Source organism: Oryzias latipes, chromosome 13 (genome assembly GCF_053564925.1).
Source record: "Oryzias latipes strain Hd-rR chromosome 13, Olatipes_Hd-rR_3.1".
NCBI lineage: Eukaryota > Metazoa > Chordata > Actinopteri > Beloniformes > Adrianichthyidae > Oryzias > Oryzias latipes.
Genome location: NC_136249.1, coordinates 32332756 through 32354017, shown reverse-complemented (window position 1 = coordinate 32354017; position 21262 = coordinate 32332756). Strand labels below are relative to the sequence as shown.

General features: G+C 43.1%; 1 protein-coding gene across 8 annotated transcripts in view; it reads right to left on the bottom strand.

Moving 5' to 3' along the window:
- Nucleotides 1-21262, bottom strand: part of sptbn4b (spectrin, beta, non-erythrocytic 4b) — a 100890-nt gene that overhangs the window by 16288 nt on the left and 63340 nt on the right. For all 8 annotated transcript variants that reach the window (XM_078930181.1, XM_023962066.2, XM_023962067.2 and 5 more), the window contains exons 26-40: nt 15526-15789; nt 14563-14787; nt 13233-13322; nt 12742-13020; nt 12540-12670; nt 10862-11066; nt 10538-10783; nt 10332-10466; nt 7918-8162; nt 5958-6096; nt 5770-5854; nt 4066-4262; nt 2957-3990; nt 2820-2880; nt 808-1064 (exon numbers count right to left, since the gene is read on the bottom strand). In XM_078930181.1, the coding sequence (XP_078786307.1) occupies nt 808-1064; nt 2820-2880; nt 2957-3990; nt 4066-4262; nt 5770-5854; nt 5958-6096; nt 7918-8162; nt 10332-10466; nt 10538-10783; nt 10862-11066; nt 12540-12670; nt 12742-13020; nt 13233-13322; nt 14563-14787; nt 15526-15789 (3593 nt within the window). The remainder of the gene's footprint in view (nt 1-807; nt 1065-2819; nt 2881-2956; nt 3991-4065; nt 4263-5769; nt 5855-5957; nt 6097-7917; nt 8163-10331; nt 10467-10537; nt 10784-10861; nt 11067-12539; nt 12671-12741; nt 13021-13232; nt 13323-14562; nt 14788-15525; nt 15790-21262) is intronic.

Below are 21262 nucleotides of genomic sequence, written 5' to 3'. Positions count from 1 at the left end.
TCTGCTGTTTCAAACATTGACAGATCATTTCAGACAGATTTTCAACACTTAAGAAAGATACAGTGATACAGTACAACTTTACATTTTTTTTCCCTCAACTATAATTGGAATATATGGCCCACTGGGTGGAGCAAAGTGAAAGTTTTGTTGAGACCCCCCCCCGCCAGTATTAAACATTAAGCTGTTGACATCTTGTTGACACGTAGTTTAATCGTACTTCTTCCATGGTTTTTAACGTGGTTCATTCGTGATACATCGGTGAAAATTTCACGTAAAACCACAGCCCTTCTGGCTTTTTCCACGTTTTCACGTATGACCAATTTTTATCCGTGCAACATGCGCAAAATGTACGTAGTGGCTGATTGGCACGGCCTTATAATAATAATAATAATAAAAAACTTTATTATGTCTGAAGGGCGGAGTTGTTGGTTTGATAATTGAAGGAAGTAGTTTTTTTAGTGCGTGTCAATACTGAAAAGAATTGATACAAGGAGTCAACATTTCAAATGTTTGGTTAATTAAAAAAGTTTTGTGCTCTACAAAAATCTGTGGTCTATATATTTGGAAATTTCCCAGATTTGCGTTAACTTTTGCGTTAACTTTGTGTTGGCTGTGTTTTTTTTTTGCTTATCAGGCCTTAAGTACCGCCCCTTTTGTCAGTATTGGATTCATAAATATTTACGGTGATAACATCAGTAATGTGTTTATTTGCTATTTGGAATACCTCAGTTCCAGAAAAAAATGACAAATGGGTCCCACCCCCAACTCCGGGACCTCCCCCCCCTCAGGGTGGCCCAGAACACCCACCTGTTTGTACTCTTCTTCAGGCTCTCGATGTCCAGCTTGCGGAAGAGGAACCCCTCATGGTGTGCTGTGTGCGTTGGAGGCTGCGGGACCGCCGGGCTGCTCTGGGCTGGCGCGGACCTAGACCGCCGCGTGGTCTCTCCTGGCTCTTTGGGTCGCGGCCTTCGTCTGGGCTTGGGTCTGTCCCGCGCTCGAGGCCGGTCTGGACGGGAAGTCTTCTCTGGGAAACCATTGGGCAGGCGGGGGACCTCGCCGCGAGCCTGCGGGGCAATGTTCGATTCCACGCCTCAAAACAGGAAGGTTTATCTACCCACAGAGGCTAAACGTCTACATTCGGTTCTCAGCAAAGGAACCTGTTCATGTCTGCTCTCAGATTCCTGTAGACTCAGATGATCAAAGACTCAGGCAGCTGCAAAGGTTCTGCAGAAGGATTCATCTTCAGTGAGATTTTTAGTTTAACTGAATCCTGAAGAGCTGAACGCCTGAACCATAGACTGTAAAAACAATGGACAGCCTTCATGTTCCCAAATAGGAAGTACCCACTGGTTTCAAGAAACCAAGATCCCATAGACTTCTATTTAGAAATAGTATATTATTTGTCAGAATGACCATTCTTGCTCTGTAACCTTCTTCTCAACATCTTTCTAATCCAAGTTCTTTTAAAAGATACTTTTTCTTTACTGCAATTTATTCAAGTTATTAACTGACCAATCAGATGCCCCAGTAAAAGCATGTAGGTCTGAGGCATTTGATTGACAGATTTGGGGTAGCCAATAGCAGCAGACCTTTTCCGTCTAATTTTGCTATTCTTTTTAAAGCGTTAAAAAACAAACAAGCTAAACGCGGATGAACCAGGAGTGAAAAACAATAAAAATAAGCATAAAGGTTAACAAATGAAAAATTACCGTTTGGAGATTCTAATGTTCAAATTGATTCTCAGTAAGTTTTTTCGTGTTTTATTTAGTGTGTTTTGCATTATTTCAGGATTTTCTTTCAATAAAACAGGGATTCCCTGAAAAATCGATCGACTTCTTTAGAAAATGCTATGGGGATTTATCAAAATTATGAATTGACTTACTTTAAAAGTAAGTTATTGCTTTTTTTCTCAGACAAAAGCAGGTTATCTGTTATTTTTATAGTCAGAACAGATCATTACAAAAGTTTTACCTTTGATCTGTTTAATGACAAGTTAAGTGAAAATTGTTTTATGAGCAAACAAAATAAGATTCTGCCGTCTTTGGCAGAGATTGTGTCTGTATGTCTGGATGAGAAGACTTTAATCCACACTATGTTTTTAAACAAAAAAAAGAAAAAAACATTCACTTTTGTTTTATAGATGCTGCAAACATCTGCTGAGTGTCCTGACCTTCAGGATCAGGAAGTATGAAATGCAAAGCAATCGAAGCTGGCGGCATATTTAGAGGATCATCTCCCATGAACATATTAAACATGATCTTTGAGGGGGAACGTTGTTCCCCAGCTTTCCGTAACACTGTAAGAGATGGCTCGAATAACTGCGCAATACTCCAAAAGATCTGCACTGAGTTCAAGCTACTTGCATCACATTGATATGTGGAAGGATGGATGGATGGATAGATAGATAGATAGATAGATAGATAGATAGATAGATAGATAGATAGATAGATAGATAGATAGATAGATAGATAGATAGATAGATAGATAGATAGATAGATAGATAGATAGATAGATAGATAGATAGATAGATAGATAGATAGATAGATAGATAGATAGATAGATAGATAGATAGATAGATAGATAGATAGATAGATAGATAGATAGATAGATAGATAGATAGATAGATAGATAGATAGATAGATAGATAGATAGATAGATAGAGCCTGTTCTTCCACATGCCCTGTGTTTTTACAATGAAGTGCAGATATTTGAAGCTTAAAAACGTTATTCTGCTTATTAACTTGTCTTGCTGGGTCCCAGAGGTTTATTTTTAAATGTGTAGAACCCACATTTGTGGATTTGCATTCTGAGCTTCTCACCTGTGCTGCCTCTCTTTCTTGCAGCTGCTCTACAATATCTGCCATGGTGGTTCTCTTTTCTCTGCAGAAAATAAAAAGATGATAAAGTCAAAAGAACTGAGGAGTGGATCGGAGTTGGGCGATGTGTCGGGTCTCACCCTCCTCCGGAGCGCCTGTCTGACTGTTCCCTCCCGGTGTCGTGCTCACTGGAGTCCTGTCTGTCCAGTCGGTGGCGGTCTCTCTCCCTCCGCCGGCCCTCGTGGCCCCCGTGGCCCTCGTGCTCGCTCGACGTTTGCCTCTCTAGTGTGCGTCTGTCGCGGCGCTCCGCCTGTTCCCTCCAAACCTCCTGAGGAAGTTCATCCCGCCGGGCTTGGATCAGCTGCTCACTGGACAGCTGCCGCTCCATCCTGTGGCCTCGCTGCTGTAAGTGCGTTTGGGCCTGCGGCTCAGCGTGGCCCATGGGGTCAGGTCTGGATCCCCGGGACCCCCTGGTGGGCTCACTGTGCAGGCGCTCCCGGCCGCGCTCCTGGAGCACCACCTCAGCCATCACTGCCACCTCCGGCCTATCTGCCCCCGTCTCCCCTGTCATGGTGTCCCGCTCCCTTCCCCTCTCCCTCACTTTCTCCAGCCGGCTGGCCACGATCAGCGGCGTCACCGCGTCATCCAAGTGTTTGATTTTGGGTTGCCGTAGATACGGGGACGACCTGGCCTCCAGATCCCGCCCTGCCTGGACCGGTTGGAGGTGACTCATTACCTTGGCGGCCTGATCTCTCAAGCTGCCGGCAGATTCTCGTGCCTGATTGGCCGACACTAACATGGCTGCCGTGGCAACGGATGCGATGGATGAGGCAGCTGGCTGACCGAGTCCCGCAGCCACGCCCACCACGCCGCCATGCTGGACCTCCAGGGTGTGGCGGTAACCGGAGCTGTTCATCACAGGGGTGTAGTTGGCGACGGTCGACCCCAGCCGCCGCGCTGCAGATGAAGGGGAGGGGGTGGGAGTGGCAGGTGAAGGTGAGGGTGGAGAGCTGGCTTCGTTCTGTTCATAGATGGTCTGTCTTATGACGGGGGAGACGGGGAGGCGAGGGAGGGTTGAGGGACTGGCTAAAGCATCTTGGGGGTCGAGGAAGACTTTTCGGCCCAGCAGAGGGGTGGAGGGCAGTTTACCTTGCTCCGCCTTTAGCTTCTCCACCTGCAAACAAGGCTTCCTTTAAAACCCGTTCGTGTTCTGTCAGCACAGCGTGTTGGGGGCGGGGGGTGGCGTTACCGTGGTGAGGCGCCGCAGTGAGCTGAATCGCTCCTCCCAGGTGGCGGCAGCTTTGCGAAAGGCCTCGTGGCGCCGGATGAGCTGCTCCACCTCGTCCACGCTCTCACCGAGCTCTTTGCTGTTGATGAACGGCTCGTGGGCCGTCAGCCACGCCTCCGCCACCACCGCCTCCTGAGCGAACTGGTGAACCTCCAACACTGAGGAGACGACAGCAAAAATCTTCAGATTTTTCAGGAACATTTCTTTCTTTGTTTACACACCGTGATCTGAAACAGCGCCCTCCCTGTTTTATATTTTTAATGTCCGTCATTCAGAACTCACTTCGGTGAAAAGGGTGTTTTTGGTGTTAGTGACATAAGAAAATAAAAGGAGGCGGGGCCTCAAAGATAGTGGTCTTGCTTCTGGGTTAGAAAATAGGCTGCAAAAAATAACTCTTAATTCATGCTAAATTGATAATTGATATATGATATTACACAATGTAATATATATGATAATATATATATTATCCTATATATAGATACAGTTTATTCTGAAAGGCTTAAGCAAAAGATGGCTTAAGCCCTTTAACTATGTTACCACTCGTTACGGGGCGGCCGTGGTGCAGCGTTCAACCTCTGATGGGATTATTGCAGGTTTGATTCCCGCCTTGCCCAACCATAAATCGCAGTCTCCTTAGGTAAGACACTGAAGCCCACCATGCCTCTGGTGGAAGGTCAGCATCAGCGGAGCCGCCTCCAGCGTGTGAATGTGTGTGAATGTGTGTGTGTGAATCGACTGTGACTGTCAAGGTAGAAAGCGCTATACAAGTATATACGCCATTTACCATTGATTGTGTATTCTGTTTTTAAAAAATGAAAAATGCATTTTTATTTGGCAACAAATTAGATTTGTTTCCTGTTTTAGCTACGGAATAATGCACTTTCCAAGTATTATATTTGTGTGTTGCACGGCCCAGGAAGCACTTTTTGAATTTCATTGTTTTCTGACAATAAAAATCTATCTATATTTTTTTCTGATGCTAAAATTGTATTTCTGAGTATTTATTTATTCAAACTGTTGTCAATCAGGAGAAGATATAAAAATGCAGTTTGAAAAAAATCGTATTTGGGACGTTTAAAATAGGTTTGGCTCCCTGCTCCGCTCCATTCTGATGCATCCACTTCCAGACAACTAGATCCATGAACCGTCTTTGTTTTTTCTCCTCTGAGCTGGAATCTGGATCAAAACTGCACGACTGGACAGCTCCAATACTGCTCGCTATTTTTGTTGAAGCAATACATTTGTGGTTGGAGTTTTAAGCTAGTGGGAGAGCGTGTGACCAGACGGTTGATGGGAAATGGGGGCGGGTTCACTGCAGAAACTGTCCTAGAAAACGACACAGGTTATCTGACTTCGGCTAAAAGCGGCATAATCCGAATGACAAAACCACTGGAAAGGCTTTGAAAATAGATCAAGATATGGTCGGAGTGGGACTTTGAAGGAGACAAGTTGAGGGAAAATGAAACGTCTGTGGGATTAAACCGATTTGATGTTTCTGATTATTCAATCTAATATAAATGTCGAATAATTCGTCGTTCTGGGTGAATAGATGCCTAACATAAGTGTGTCTGCATAAGAAAGTGTGCTGTAAATGGATTATTTTTAACATTTTAGCTTAAGAAAGCGTTTGGATATGTCACAGTGGAAGCCTTCCTGTTTCCTTACGTTGCTTCAGGAACTCCCAGTGCTTGTCCCACTTCTCCGTGAGCTCACGCTGCTTGGCGATGACCTTGTCCAGCTTCTCCTTGATCTGACAATGACAGCATCAAAGCTCAGTTCAGTGTTCTGGCTCAGTCTGGGAGACAGCACTGCTTTTTCTGGATAACGATGTGAGCGGCAGGCCGCCGTCTGACCTCCTCAGCGGCGGGGTTCCGAGCAGCCAGCAGCATCTTTCCCATCTCGATACACTCCAGGACGCTCTGGCTGCGAGCTTCCACTTCGCTCTTCAGGCTTTGGTGATCGTTCATAAGGACCTCCACTGAGGACACGTCCCTGCAGGAGACAACAAAGACCAGCTGACGTAAAACCATGTTTCATAAAGCCTTGGGTCAAACGAAAACATGGCAGAAAGTTCACACTGACTGAACCAGGAGCAACACCAAACAATCATTGTCATTATTCTTGTGTGAAGGCTGCAATTCACCTATAGTTATGTATTTCCAATCTACAAATGTAGCTGATTAACACTAATAAAATAAAGGAGAGAGATTTTTCCACAGAAACCTTCAATATGTGAGTTTTTTAGGAAATAGAAGTCAGATTCGTTTTTATACATTTTTTGTTGTTGCTGAACAGTTTGGACTACAAACGTTGAGTTTTTGTCTTTTTTTTTTTTTAATTGTCACACTGAACCTGAACAGCTGTCATAAGGTTGTCTTTGAAAAGGTAAACATACTTTTAAACACACATTCAGACATTTGTGCTTTTACTTCTGATCTCTGCAGCCTTTCCAGCATGTTCCCTCGCCTCTTTTGTCTCATTCTTGTGTTGTTGAACTTATTGGAACGTTTAAAACAATCCAGGAATCTTCTCTGAAATCAGTGGTTTTGTGCTCGATTTGGCGTCCATAAGTCAGAAACAAAACAAATGTGGAACCTCTTCAAAAAAGGGATGACCAGTGGAAACTAAATGTTAGAGTTGGAGTCAATAGTTTTGGATTCAAAATGAGTTTAATGGAAGAAAAAAAACAATTCTAATTAGTCTGCAGTTAATTAATCGCCATAATTTAAGGGGAACGTAGGAACTTCAAGATTATACTGATAAGAACCAGAAAGAAAAGTTTCTGTTTGGCACTAAACTTTGGAACAGGTTAAGCAATGAGCTCAAACAAAGTTTAAATATCCAAATATAAAAGAAAAGGACGAGTTAAGAGGAGTTAAGGATCAACAGATGTTTGAATAATTCCAAATACTTGTGTGAACTTGATCGTGGTGAAATAATCAAAGCTCTTTTAGTTACATCCACTGAGTATTTATTACATTGTGTAACAATGATTACTGACATGTTTTAATTATAATCAATAAGCTATTGATTTTCTTTATTTGATTTGCATGTGTAGCAATAATTACTGGTTTAATGTGATCATGTGTTCTAATGTTAATCAATGATTATTACATATTGGTTACCGTTACTGTTTACTGAAATCATGACTAGTGTTTTCAGAAGATAATCAATAATTACTAGGCACTGGATTTTGTAACTTGAAAAGTATGAATAAAATCAGAACCGGATTACAAAAACTAAGTAAAACTATCAAATGAATGAACTCAGTAGGTGGGATTATATAAGATCGCTTCTTCCTGCTCCTTTTCAAGCAATAAGTCCACTTGACTTTAGTTAATGATCACTATATTTAAATAAGCCAAATGTGATTTAAGAGTATTTTATTTTCTGTTTTTTTAATCTATTCACTTGAGTTTGATAAATCTGTGTACATTCTTTTTTGCTTTGACTTAAATGTTTTAAATAAATCAAATCAAATCAAATCAATAATTTGACAACCCTGATATGTGAAAACAGGAGAATTGTAGCTCACTTTCTGTTCAGGTTTAAGTGATTTCCAGTGAATTGTTGTACATTCCCATAATGCCTCTTAAATCTGGGTCATGGCCCAGTTCAGGGAAAAATCAACCTCCTTCGCCAATCTTTGTTTAACATTTAACGTAAAAAAAAAAAACATTCACCTTTTTAATTTATGTTTAAAAACATTTGTTGTACTTTCTTGTATCTCATGAGATTAATCTTTGAAGGTTTTGAAGGTCGGCGGCCGTTACTGTGAGGCGAACACAACGAAGGGGAGATCCGTCTGCTCACCGGGGTTTTTCTCCTGTGCCTATCTGGCAGAGGATGGAGTCCATCCACATGATCTGGTCCCGGACCATGCTGAAGAAGCGCAGCTTGTCCGTCTCGGTGGTGATCTGCAGGCGACACTCCTCGCAGGACGTCAGCAGCTCCTTCCAGCTGTGCATCACCTCGTGCTCGCAGCAGGCGATGGCGTCGGCCTTCTCGCCCGCGTACACCGTTCTCAGCTGGGCGGCGCTCTCCTGCAGCTGACGCACCTGGAGTGTGGGGGTGGGGGGTGGGGGGCAGCTTTTAGGAAACAAGCTCAGCAGAAAGAGGCAGGAGAGCAAAAGTCTGTTTTTTTTTTGCAGATGACACCGTTGTTCTCACGGCGCGGAAACAGCAGCTGAGATTTAGCAAAACCCACAATGTTGACGGTTTCCAGACGCCAGACTGTAGGACAACACGAGGTTCATCTAACAATAACTGACTTCTTAATACTTTAACAACTTACAACTTTTGAGCCAAGTAAAAGTTAAAACAGCTGAAATCCCTGCTTCTGTCTCATCTCAGCCAGAAAAAAACGACCTCAGTCTCTTTTATAAAATGTATTCTCACCATGACTGGCTTTGCTTTATTTAGTAGAGTTTAAAAAAAAGTTTTCTGTGCTTTGTAAAATTGCTTAAATGCCCAACATACTCAGAATTACAAGAACATCTTTTGAAGCAACAGGAAATAGAGTATCGGAACCTTTAATCAAAATCTTATTCGGACGGCATTTAAAGAGACCGGAGGTTGCTGCTCGCAGACGGAATAAATGACGGGTAAACAGGGTGTTCCACATGATCGTGTTCTGTCTGTCCATTCAGAGTCGTCTTTCCTGCTCAAAGTAGAGGATTAACGGGTAGAAGACGACCTTTTTATGTTTTTCCCTGTCCTTTCATTCATCTCTGCAGAGGCGTTTAGTGCAGAGCAGCGCTACAAAGAGACTGGCATCTATTGGACGCAACATCCCTCCAAACCCGGCGTTTATTGGAAGCACGTGAGCCACTACTAGAATTAAGTTCAAGATCCTCCTGTTAACCTATAAGGCCTTACATGGAATGGCCCCGTCCTATATTAAGGACCTCATAGTCCCTTACCAACCAATCAGAACACTTCGCTCGCAAAACGCAGGACTGCTTGTGGTTCCTAGAATTAGTAAAAGTACGGTTGGAGGTAGAGCGTTTAGCCACCAAGCCCCTGTCTTATGGAATAAACTCCCAGCTCATGTAAGAGAGGCCGACACAGTTTCTACATTCAAAGTTGGACTTAGAACATTCCTCTTTGGACAGGCTTATTGTCAGACTAGTTAGTATTCAGAGATTATTTAACTTAATGTTAGTTTGTTTAAATTAAACTTAATAAAAACTATTTCTTTTAAAAGGCTGCTAGAAGTTGAAGCTGGGGTAACTATGGTGCACTGGGGTTCTGTCCTCTTTCCTTTTTTACTTCTACCCTTCCTCTCCTCTATTCTTGATCATAATTTATTATTTAGTTCTCCATGCCTCTGTTTGGTGCAGTGCGATTCATGTATTGTCCCTCTCTTCCTCTCCCCTCCTGGGGAGTGGGAGTGCTTCCAGACTCCAGTTGGCTCATCCGTGCTCCAGTTCCTGACCGTTTACCTCGCCTTTGCTCCTGCTCCTACACCTGGCTGTGGATCCTGCCTCTGGCTCATCTCTGGCTCGTCTCTGCTCTGTACCTGACCGAGTACCTCGCCTCTGCTCCTGCTCCTACACCTGGCTGTGGTTCCTGTCTCCGGCTCGACTCGCGCCTTTGACTGTCCCCACAACCACGGCTGGATGAAGCTCGTCTGCTGGACTTTTATATATGTAGTTGTAGATTTAGATAAGTTAATTCTTCTCTAAGAGTTCTGGTAAATCGCCTGTCCGTCCTGGGGGAGGATCCCTCCTTCATGTGGGCACCCCTGAGGTTTCTTCGTTTTTTCCGGAATCCGTTTTTTTTGGGAGTTTTTCCTTACCGCGAAGGGGGGTCTAAGGGCAGGGATGCCAGTAAAGCTTAGTCAGTTTGTTAGTTCATTTTAGTATTTTCCTATTGAACTCTTTGTATTCGTGATCCTTTTGATTTCATGTTTTACTTCAAAGCCCATCGAGACGACTGTTGTTGTGATTTTGGGCTATACAAATAAAACTGAATTGAATTACTAAAAGATATATGATATTTCACAAAACAGATTCCAGCTCCACTGTGGATTAACTTTCCACATTAGATCTGCTGCTCGTGAGCCAAAAGTTAGTATATTTGTTAATGATCTGTGATCAAACCTCACAGACGTTTCCATGATTAGGTCGTCAAACGGTGGGACTGAATGGAACTGAGCAGGCCGCCAGTCATTTGTGAACAGATGCAAAGGCAGTAGATCGGTTCAGGAGGTTTGATTCCTGTACCTGTGTGACCAGCAGCTGGATGTCCTGCTCGAAGCTGTGCAGGAGTCTCTGCAGGGTGCTGGTGTTTGAAGTGCTGCCCTGCCGAGCTCGAACCTCCGGCAGCCTCTTTTGTTTGTCCTGAATCTGAGCCAAAACCTGGACAGCAGCATCGGCGTTATGATCATTCATTCACACGTGTGTGTCTATCGCAGCTGTGCTCGGCTGACCTCTCTGCAGTCTGAGAAGAACTTGTGCAGCTGGTGTGAGGCCGCCAGCATCTGCGCACGAGTCTCCATGAGCTCCAGCAGGTCGGCCCAGGACTCGTTCACCCCGTCTTTCCACTCGGCTATTGTGGCCGCCTCCGAGTGTCCGTAGTCGATGAGCTCATCCACCATCTGATTGATGGCCGTGACTCGTTCCTGCCCCACACTTCCTGTTTCCGACGCAAACTCTGTGAACTTCTCCTGCAGGACCTGAGGAGGCGAGGAAGTGGATTAAAATAAAAAAGCCGCTTTCATCTGCGGGTCGAGCAGCATCTGCCTCAGACTTACAGTCACGTGCTCAAAGTCTTGACCAAGTTCAGGCGAACTGGCGACCACTTCTCTCTGAGCGATCCACTGCTCCAGCTCATCCACCTCCCTGTTGAGCTGGTAGAGCCAGTACTGCTGCTCCAGCCGGCTCTTCCTCTCCTCCACCAGGTCCTTCAGAGACACGTACAGACGGTCGATCTGCGACTGCCGCTTGCTGATCTGTTCGCTGCGGGGACAAACATCCAGGTCAAGAACAAGCAGAAGAATCTGGATTGAAGATATGAGGCCACAGCTTCATCAGAGAACATCTCAGCGGGTTATAGCAGGTCTGATGGTTGATGCCAATGTGTCAAAGGGTGGAAATAAAACTTCAAAATAGGCGCCGATGTTTGTTCATTTGATGTATAACAGTATCAGCCTGTTTTTTTACTCCAATGGGTCGATTCTGAAATGGTTATTTTGGCTCAGGTGCATCAGGTGCAGCAGCAGGGCTCTGCCCCTCCCAACGCACAATCTGAGTGGTTTTGCAAACCACGCCGTCCTCTGCATGTCACGCTGCGAGCAGCTGGGGGTGTCACTTTTAAAGCATTAACATCTTTTAACACAGTTTATCGCATCTTTAGAAGCGAATGATTGTCCTCTCCATGCTTAAGAAAGAGGCATTTCTGATCTGTGAACGGGTAAACCTGCAGCCCCTCCCTCCTCTGCTCAGCGCCAACATGAACGGAGATTAGAGCGACTTGCTAGAAAGTTTGTTTTTGAACTTTGAGTGTGGCCATCTTCAGCGAGGTCTCTGCAATTTAGGAGCCAAAAAGAACTGTTTGGTTGGAGAAGACATGCATCAAATTTCCTTTTTCACCACCATCTCTGCTGCTTAACCCTTTAAAAACCCACTCCAATGAAAATGCAGCGTTCTTGTAGCATTTTTCTCATGATGGAGGAGATATATAAAAAGAATTTAAGATTGTGTGTTTCTGAGTATGTCTTTATTCAAATCGTGTGGATCTGGAACAGATAAAAACAGCTCAGGTTTGTGACATCTGGCTTAAAATTATGCAGCTGGATAGCTTTGATATTGCTCGCCTTTTTTTTTCTTCTACGCCAGTGTTAGCTTTGGATAATGAAGGTCTGGAAGCTAACGTGAGAGAGTAGAAACAAAAGGAATGCTGGGATATCACAAAACCTTTCTCTTGGTTGGGTACGTTAAAGATTAAGTGTGAATACTGATGATTTAACAGTCACACTTTACTCAAATTGATTTAATTTAATTTGATTTAATTTACTTGACAAAACATCAGGGAGCTACTTATTTACTTTGTGTTTGACCTTGTAAGATACGCCACTGTGCCGAAGAACTCCCTGTGCTTTCTGATTTGGTTTGAATTTTTCAAAAAGACTTATGTTAAAGGGCCAATTATTTGCTTTTTATTTACTTCTTCCTGAATAAACAAATTTCATTGCTGGTGTTTTAATAATTAAGCTTTGATGCCAGTTTGTTCACATCTACTGCAAATGAATATCTGCTCTACATTGTGGTCATTGGCATTATTGACGACTAATAATCAGTATCGGCCCTGAAAAAAAGGAAAAAAATCTCAAAAACCATTACACATGGAACTTCAATGATCCTCTAGGAAATGTCAATATGTTTAAAAAATACAGCTCACCTGAAATATAAAAAAAAAAACTGTTTCCGTACCTTTCGGGGTGTCCCATCTCCAGCAGCTGGCGGCACTGCTGTGACAGCAGGCCAATGGTCTCTGCGTAGTCCTCAATGGTTTGCTCCAGGACCAAATGTTTCTTCAGCAGCTGCAGAGTGCTGGGTTCGTCCTGAGGAGGGCGGTCTATCAGATACACTTCGTTTCAGGGACCCGAGCATTAACCTCCTATAAGAAGCCGACCTTTCCCTTCTCCTCGTTCATCATGTGCAGCTCCTGCTCGCTCAGCCAGGCCTCCACCTCCGCCGTGTCCAGGTAATACTGCTGCACTTGGTACATGGTGTCCAGGAGCAGCTGCCTCCTCTCCGTCTCGGTCCAGAGCAGCGCCCACAGCTGGGCCAGCTGATCCTGGCCGGCCCGGATGCAGTCTGCCGCGGGGCTTCGGATGGAGGCGATGATCCCCGCCTGTTCCAGGACCTCCTCCATCCTGCTACGGTGGCTCTGCAGCTCCCTCTGGAGGGACTGCGGGGAAGGAGGAGATTCACAGTCATTCAGAGGAGGTGAAGGAGACAGGTTCAGCTCCAAACTACTATCTCCGCCTTTTAAGGGGTTCAAAAGTTTTTTCTGAGAGTAAAAATCCAAGATGACCTTTAATTTTCTGCATAGAAGATTACACCTTATTTCAGCAAGTGTCCACTCAGACCCCCTCACTGCAGCTTCCTGTTGTTTCTCACCTGGTTCTTCTTCATGAGCTGCTGGACGGCCTGCAGAGTGGACCCGTGCTCCTGAGACGTGGCCAGCGGGAGGCGCTCCTGCACCCACAGCTGCATAGATCGGACGAGGACACACACAATCGTGGCTTTATTGATCTTAAATGTTCTTAAGAGGAACATATTTGTTAGTGATGGGCAGATGAAGCTTCGTGTAGCATTGAAGCCTTTCATCCAACTGTTCCCTCAAGTGCAATGCTTCCTGAAGCTTTATTTGCTCTTGTAAGACATCTACAAAGAAAGAAATATCAGTTGACTTAAAAGTGCGGCATTTTGATTAAAAAAACATGTCAGCAAAAAAAAAGACAGGTACATAGCCGTAAACCTTTTTAGTGTTTCTTTTTATTTATGTAGTGATTTTAATTAATAAATAAATTATTTTTTCTAAACCACAAAGGAGAATTAGGAAATGATGAAGATAAATTACCTAATATTCAGCCCAGCTCTGGGACACGCTGTGGAGCAACAATAAATAAACAAACTAGGGCTGCACGATGTGAGGAAAACTTGCGATTTGCGATATTAGTTATCAATATTGCGATGACGATTTAACCTGCGATACATGAATAAATAACAAAAAAACCAAAAACATCATTTCCATGTCACTGCAAAAGCTTAATTTAAATAAGAGTCAACCCTACATAGGGTCTACATAGGAGGCAAACATAAAATAAAAGAGCTCTATCCGATCGAATACTTTTTAGAATTATTCTAAAAAGCAAAGTTTTTTTTAACTCATCCAAGTTAAAAAATATCAAAGGATCCCACAAAAGAACTAAATTGCTATTTACAAAAATAAATTAACCAGCAGATAAATTAGCGACTCAGCAGTTCTGAAATTTATGCCACATTCATCATTAATGTTTAAATCAAAAAACGTTTTCTTGGTTCTAAAAAAGTCTTTACTTAAGTGAAATTGCTTGATTAAAATTAAAATGAGTTCATTCTAATACAAGAAACCGAATTAAGCCTTCAGGACCGGAGCTTTAGCCACATCCTTTTGACAAGCATGATGCCTTTCGTTTATGCAATTATAGTAAATCAGCTGATTCTGTTGCACAAAAACACGGTTTTGTGCCATTATGCGTCACTTTGCGTTACTGTGTTGCGTAATGGCACATAGCTGATGTGAAAAGCCGCTTTTCTCTGCGTCAGAATCAGCCGATTCATGGAGATTTATGGTGTGTTATTTAGGTGCCGCCTGCGTCTCCTGTGTTTAAGGGTTTTAAAGGATAATCAATCAAAGGATTTCATGGAAGGACGGTGAAACAAACAAACAAAAAAAAAAACTCACAATCTCATCCTCCAAGTCTCGTCCAACTTGGTGAACTTCCTTTGACGCCAGAAGAATTCGTCGTCTCTCTTTAAGAGGTTCGATCAAACGCAACATCCTGGTCTCTACGGCGGTCTGTCGCTCGGCAACCGTCTGCTTGACCGGCGTCTGCTGCGGGATGGAGGCTGCCTGCGCCTGAAGCTGGCCCACCTCCTGATACCACTCCTCCATTTGGCCTTCCAGAGTCTGAGAGGCAAAAACAGGAGAAAGGAGGGAAAGTTACAGAGAACATTTAAGAAGAGCATACAAAGTCACGCCGGCTTTCCTTCAGGTAACTGGGAGCCGTTTACACTAAAACATAAATAATGAAGATAAAAGGAAAAGTTTTCGTTCTTTCACTTAAAAGTTCATGTGTTGAAATGTCTGCACAAGAAGGCGGACGCCGAGACGGCAGCAGAGTAGCTGTTCTCACAGGAAGTGAAGGTTACCGTACCCCTTTGCCTGGATGGATGCTGGGTAGTGGAGTTTGGATTTAGGATGAAGATGCAAAGCAGAGATAATGGCAGCCTGATAAAGGAAGCTGAAAGCGGCATGCTGTGGGAGAGGAGAGCGAGAGGTGATGTTTGGTGAAATGATGAGGAAATGAAAGTGTGAACTGAAGGAACAAAAACAACGATTTTTCACTTTTCCAGGTCAAATTCCAGCATTCCTGGCTGTTTGGGTAGGTATGTATGGTAGGTGGGTAGGAAGTGAAATACATGAATGAATTAAAGTGAATAAACTAAAACACTTCTTCGGAGGAGCTTAATATAGGACAAATGTTGAGTCTGTTACTGAGAGCACACATGTTATGAATGTCTACTGTCATTATGGGAGAAACAGCATCATATAGCAGTGATCCCTGTGTTCTTTCCAAAGGTTTAAAAGAATGAAATCTTTAGGGAAGTGGTTCTTCCCTGGAGGGGGGGTAACATGTGGATGTACCTGCAGTTTCTTGAGCTGCTTGTTGACTGTGGTGAGGTCCTGACCCTGGTCCACGTAGGCCAGCTGACCTTCTAGCTGTCCCAGTCTCTGGTGGAGGCTTTCGTAACTCTGCACCAGCAGGTCTGCCTTGTTGGCTTCGAAGAGCTGGCGAGCTTTGGCCTGAGTGGTGCTCTCCAGGTCCTGCCAGCACTCCCGGATCTCCTCCAGCTTCCTCCGGACCACCGGGCTCAGCTCCGGCTTCTCCTGGATCAGCTTCTGACCCTCCTGGAAACACAGACAGGCCCCTGGGCTTGAGACGTTCTCATTATGCAGACCATAAACGGATAAAAAAACACAAGCCGGTTATTTTTAATTTAAAAAAAAATCGAAATGTATGTGGTGCCATAAGCTTAATCTGCAACGTAAACCCTGATTTAAGGAAAAGTCACTAAAGTGAATTCAGTAACCAGATGAGGTCAAACGTGTCTCCCAGAGGTCAGAATATCTCGTGGATGTTGCCCAGGCGTCCTTAAAGCGTGTCTCATAATTCACCTCACATTGCCCTTCCCCTCTCTCAGTCTCCCTCCTCTCTCCTTATTTTTTTTTTATGTTTCTGCCCCCTTTTTGCGCCTCCCCCCGTTCTGAAATTGGACACGCACCAACCGCTGTTCTCTGTAGTCACCTGCTCCCTTCCTTTCAATTCCCTTTTGCCTCTTTCACACTGAAATCCTGTCAGACTCAAACTCACACAAATATATTTGGTAAACAAGCAGATATGAATTCAAGAACCGTTATTGATTAAGAGTATCAGTTTGCTTTATAATATACCAAAGATTAAAACCTTTAAAGGTGAGACAGAAAGCAATGGAGAGCTTATGGGATAATAAATGCTTCAGATATATATGCTTTTACTGTGGAAGGTATTTCGGTGTGACACAACAGATCCCTGTTTGAGCCTCACCTGAATTACTGTAACATCATATGGAATAACACATACTCTACCTACACCGCAAAACTCCTGATTACACAAAAAAAAGCAATAAGAGCAATAACCTGGTCCACGCCAAATTCTCCTACAGATCCACTCTTTCACAGATACAGCCTCCTTAAGTCACCGGAACTTAACACTTATCATAACGCATGCACAATGTACAGTGCTGTTCATAAACTAAACAGTCGTTTGTGTGACCTCATACCACTTTCCTCGCCCTCTTATCACCATGACACCAGGGGAAAGCATATGCTAAAAGGCAAAAACAGAAAGTTGCAATGTACAAGCTTCTCTGTCTGTGCTAGAGGTCCACAAACTTGGAATACATTAGACAATGACATTAAACAGTCTGCTACAATATACATGTTTAAAAGGGAACTGAAATTGCTATTATTGTCATCATACTGTACAAATGCTGCTCCGACCGAAACCACCTATTAATGTTTTGTGATTTCTCTCTGTTTGTTGACACTTATATGGCCACACGCCAGAGTTTATGTTGTTCAAATCCATTGTCCCTATTGTATAACACTTTCCACTATATTACCATTATTTTCTCATATTATTATTGTATTTTATTTTTGTAATTATTTTCTTTTTCTTTTATTTTCTTTTTTTTCAGGGATTTTCAGGGATGTCCATTTTTTCCACATTTTGTATTATGAGGGGATTTGTTGCTTTTGACACATTGTGGAAAAATAAACTAAATAAACTAAACAAAATAAACAACAAACACTGATGTTATGGGCGTGTCTGCTAATTAAAAATAATGCATAAAGTTAATTACACGCTCTGTGATGAATCTAAATTAATTTCCTTCATCCATTTTGTGCAGTGAAGTTTTATAAAATATTTAATTCAACATAACAGATCAGTGCAGAGATCAATGCAGACAAAGTCCGATTTTGATTGGAAGTGGCGGTCTTTGTCATGGCGGTGGTTTACAGCAACCGTTTCATTTTTCTCAGTTTGAGGCTCAAAAATATTTACACCCATTTTTGAGCCTCCACTGATACTGGCATCCTAACAGTTTTGCCAGTTCTAAGCTTTAACAAAAGTTTTATTTTGTTTTTACAGATTGATAAGGTTTAGGGTAAGCGGTGTAATTTTTGCTCCCGGCTGATGATGTCAGGCGCCATCTTGACTGCAGCAATGTGCCTCTCATCCTGACTCCGCCCAACTCCGCCGTTCTAGAAATGGTCAGAAGGGGGCGACAGAGTAAAGTTAAAAAAAAAGTAATCTCTAATCATACTCAAATTTAAAATAAACAGCTAATTAAAAATAAAAAATCACTAATATATTGTACAATTTTACATTCCGTACAATATGCGATTGTTCCATTATAGAAACACCCTCCAGTGGTCATTTGAGGTACTGCAACAAGTGTTAGTTTGTGCATTGTTTCTTTGCTAAAATGACATTCTTTGTAGTTTCTTTAACAACCAATGTTTACTCTTAAACTCTCCTACCCCTAATATTTATATAAAGCATATTTATATACCCCAACCACACATATTGATGTCAATTAAAGTTCTATATATATCTATTTCTGGTTGAATTAAGTAGCTGTACAAATGTTTTATCGTGTGGTCAAAATAGAACATTAAATCACCACAGTCTTTCTAAAAATGAGCAAATAAAAAACAAGTCTGAACATAGTTGGAGCACCATCAATGATGGTGAGGAAAACTCGCGATATGCGATATTAGTGATCAATATTGCGATGACGACATCACTTGCGATAAATGAACAAATAGCAAAAACAACAAAAAAATTTCCATTTCACTGCAAAAGTTTAATGAAAATAAGATTCCAAATATATTAAATTATTCTCCAAATGACCCTCGTCTAATTTGCAGGGCAACATCTGACAAAAGCTCCATCCGATTGGTCAACAACGTGAAGGGCTCCATCTGATTGGTCAAATGCATAAAGGGATTTATTCAATATATTAAATAGTTAAAGTTGCCATGGAGATTGTTTTAGCACATTTAAGGTTTATTTATTAAGATTTTCGCCGACTTTTGCGATATGGATATTGCACAGCTTGAAATGGCGTTAATAATAAATAATAAACTTTATTTGTATAGCACCTTTCAAGATAAAAATCACAAAGTGCTTCACAAGAAAACACTGTAAAACACAGAATACAGAGAAAATTAAGAAAAAGCCATTTTAAAAAGATAGGTTTTTAGCTGCTTTTTAAAAGAAAGAAAACACTGAGTCTGCAGATCTGAGGCTGAGAGGAAGGGAGTTCCAGAGGGATGGAGCCACTGCTGCAAAAGCTCTGTCACCTTTAGTCTTTAACTGGGTTCTCTTAACAACCTGCAGACCCTGGTCACATGACCTCAGGGACCTGCTGGGAGTGTACGGCTGTAAAAGGTCTTTTAAGTAGACTGGTGCTTGGCTATTAAGTGCTGTGTATGTTATAACCAGGATTTTAAAATGCACTCGGTAGCGGATGGGGAGCAAGAGCAGCTGGATTAATAACGTGTGAAAACTTAGATGATTTAGTTAAAGGCCTTGCAGCAGCGTTTTGGACAACCTGGAGCCGTTCTAAAGGTTTTTTGCTCAAGCATGTGAAGATGGAGTTACAATAATCAAGACGAGATAAAAGCGTGGATCAGCATCTCCATCTCTGAACGCGACACAATTGGACTCAGTTTTGCAATATATTTAAGATGATAAAAACAAGAGCGAACAAGTGACCCGACATGAGAGTCAAGGGATAAAACCGGGTCTAGGGTTATCCCGAGGTTCCTGACAGAGGGCTGGATAAAGGAAGCAAGAGGACCGAACCACTGGACTATCTGGGGGAGGAAACTGTCAGGAGCACAGACTAGAACCTCAGTTTTAGCTTCATTTAGCAGAGACACCTGCGTAAAATCTGTATTTTAAAAACATCCTGTGGTTTAAAAGACACATAAAGCTCAATATCATCAGCATAAAAATGATAAGAAATATCAGTTAAAAAAAACTTAAAATGTGACGCAAAGGCAAACGATAAAGTTGCGATTAATTGTGCAGGCCTAATTAATACATGGACGTAAGTCTTTGCTTTCCTCGTCTGAGCTGGCATCTGGGTCTAGACTGTATGGTGGGACAGCTCCAATATTGCTCGCCATTTTTGCCGTAAAGTTAGGTTGGGGTTGTGAGGAGCTATAAGGTAACGGGAGAGCATGAAAACATTTAGATGATGGAAAGTGTGGGAAGGATTGCTTCCTCTGTGCCACAGTCCCCGCCCACAACTCAGGTGAATTTCTAATAAACTCTTGCTGCTCTGCAGAAACTATGTCCTAAAAACAAAAGACCCAGGTTTTAAAGTATAGCCTAAAAAGGCCTTATCTTAACTAAAAGATCACTGGGACCGGATTTTGTAATAGATCCCCTGAGTACCGATGACTTAAATTATGCCTGACAGAAATGATACTAAAATCATACTTTCTTAGGAACAGGATCTCCTTCTAAAAGACAAAATGTTCCACCATTTGGTGCCCGGCAGGTGGTCATGTCTGACTGCAACAGGCTTTTTTTTAACTAAGATGACAAAGGATGGAAGAGCAGCGACTGATCATCGATAGAGGACAACCATCAGCTGGATTCAGGTTATCTTTAGATGTACAGCCTGCCTGACTGAACACAGATTTGATCAGAGGCTTCCCTGTCCGGAGGCTGTTTGCAGACCAGCTGCACGTCGGCCGTGGAGATGAAGGCTTGTGTTCCCACAGCTGCAGAGCCGCTTTCGTCTGGAAACTCCTTCCCGAGCAGAGAGGAGGAAGCACGTCAGAACCAGAGAACAGCAGCCCTCGCTACAACACCGCTCTGTCATTTCCACTTGAGTGGGTTATGTCAGCTTTCACTCTGGTGCTGGGAGTGGGAGGCTTGTGTGGGCCGAGGCAGCTTCACCCACCACCTTCTCAAAAACATACTTCAAAGAGGACTAGGACTTTCTTCGTCTCAAGAAAACAGATCCTGTAAAACTCCCTGCCCTACTTTCTTTTTAAATGTGATCCACCTGCTGTACGCACAAGAAGACGTCAGCCTGTTTCCTAAAAGGGATCACTTCTCTGAGGTCCGGCTTGAAGATTGTTGCTCAAACAGCAGGGGGCGCCTCCGCGAGGTTCTATTTACGCAAACATGCTGGATTATAAAGTAAAATGGAAATGAATCTCAATGTTTGATCCACACGAGCCAAATCCCAGGCATAGAGATGTCTGAAGAACCGCGGACAGAAGCTTGAAACCAACAGTAGCAGATGGATCGTCCTCCTGCTGTCTGCTGGGCTTCTCAGCTGACATCTGCTGCTGACAGCTCTGCTGGTCAGTGGGTCTGCCACGCTCAAACCACAGCAGCTTCGGCGTCAAAACTGACTCCACGTCAAAGACATCTGCTAGTTGGTCTAAACAACAGCACACAAACACACACACACACATATATAATTTTTTAAAGTCTGAGCTTGTCCTTCTTAACTTGCTAATCAGGTCAATTAATTATGGAGCTTAATGAGAGTGAAGGGGGCCCCGGATCAAAAGCCCACGGGGTTCAGATTAGCAGCTCTGACTTCTGCCTGCAGAAACAAACAGACCCCGTTTTCACAGATAGATCACACACCACGGCTACACCCTCACACTAAAAGCTTCAAACCGCCATGCCATCGACTTTTCCTCTGCAAGCTTCTGCTTTCACTTGGAAACCGAAGACCTTCACCGTGTCTCAATTTCTGCCTTCAGAAGAGCAGCCTGACTGAAAATCCTCGGCAGACAGCTG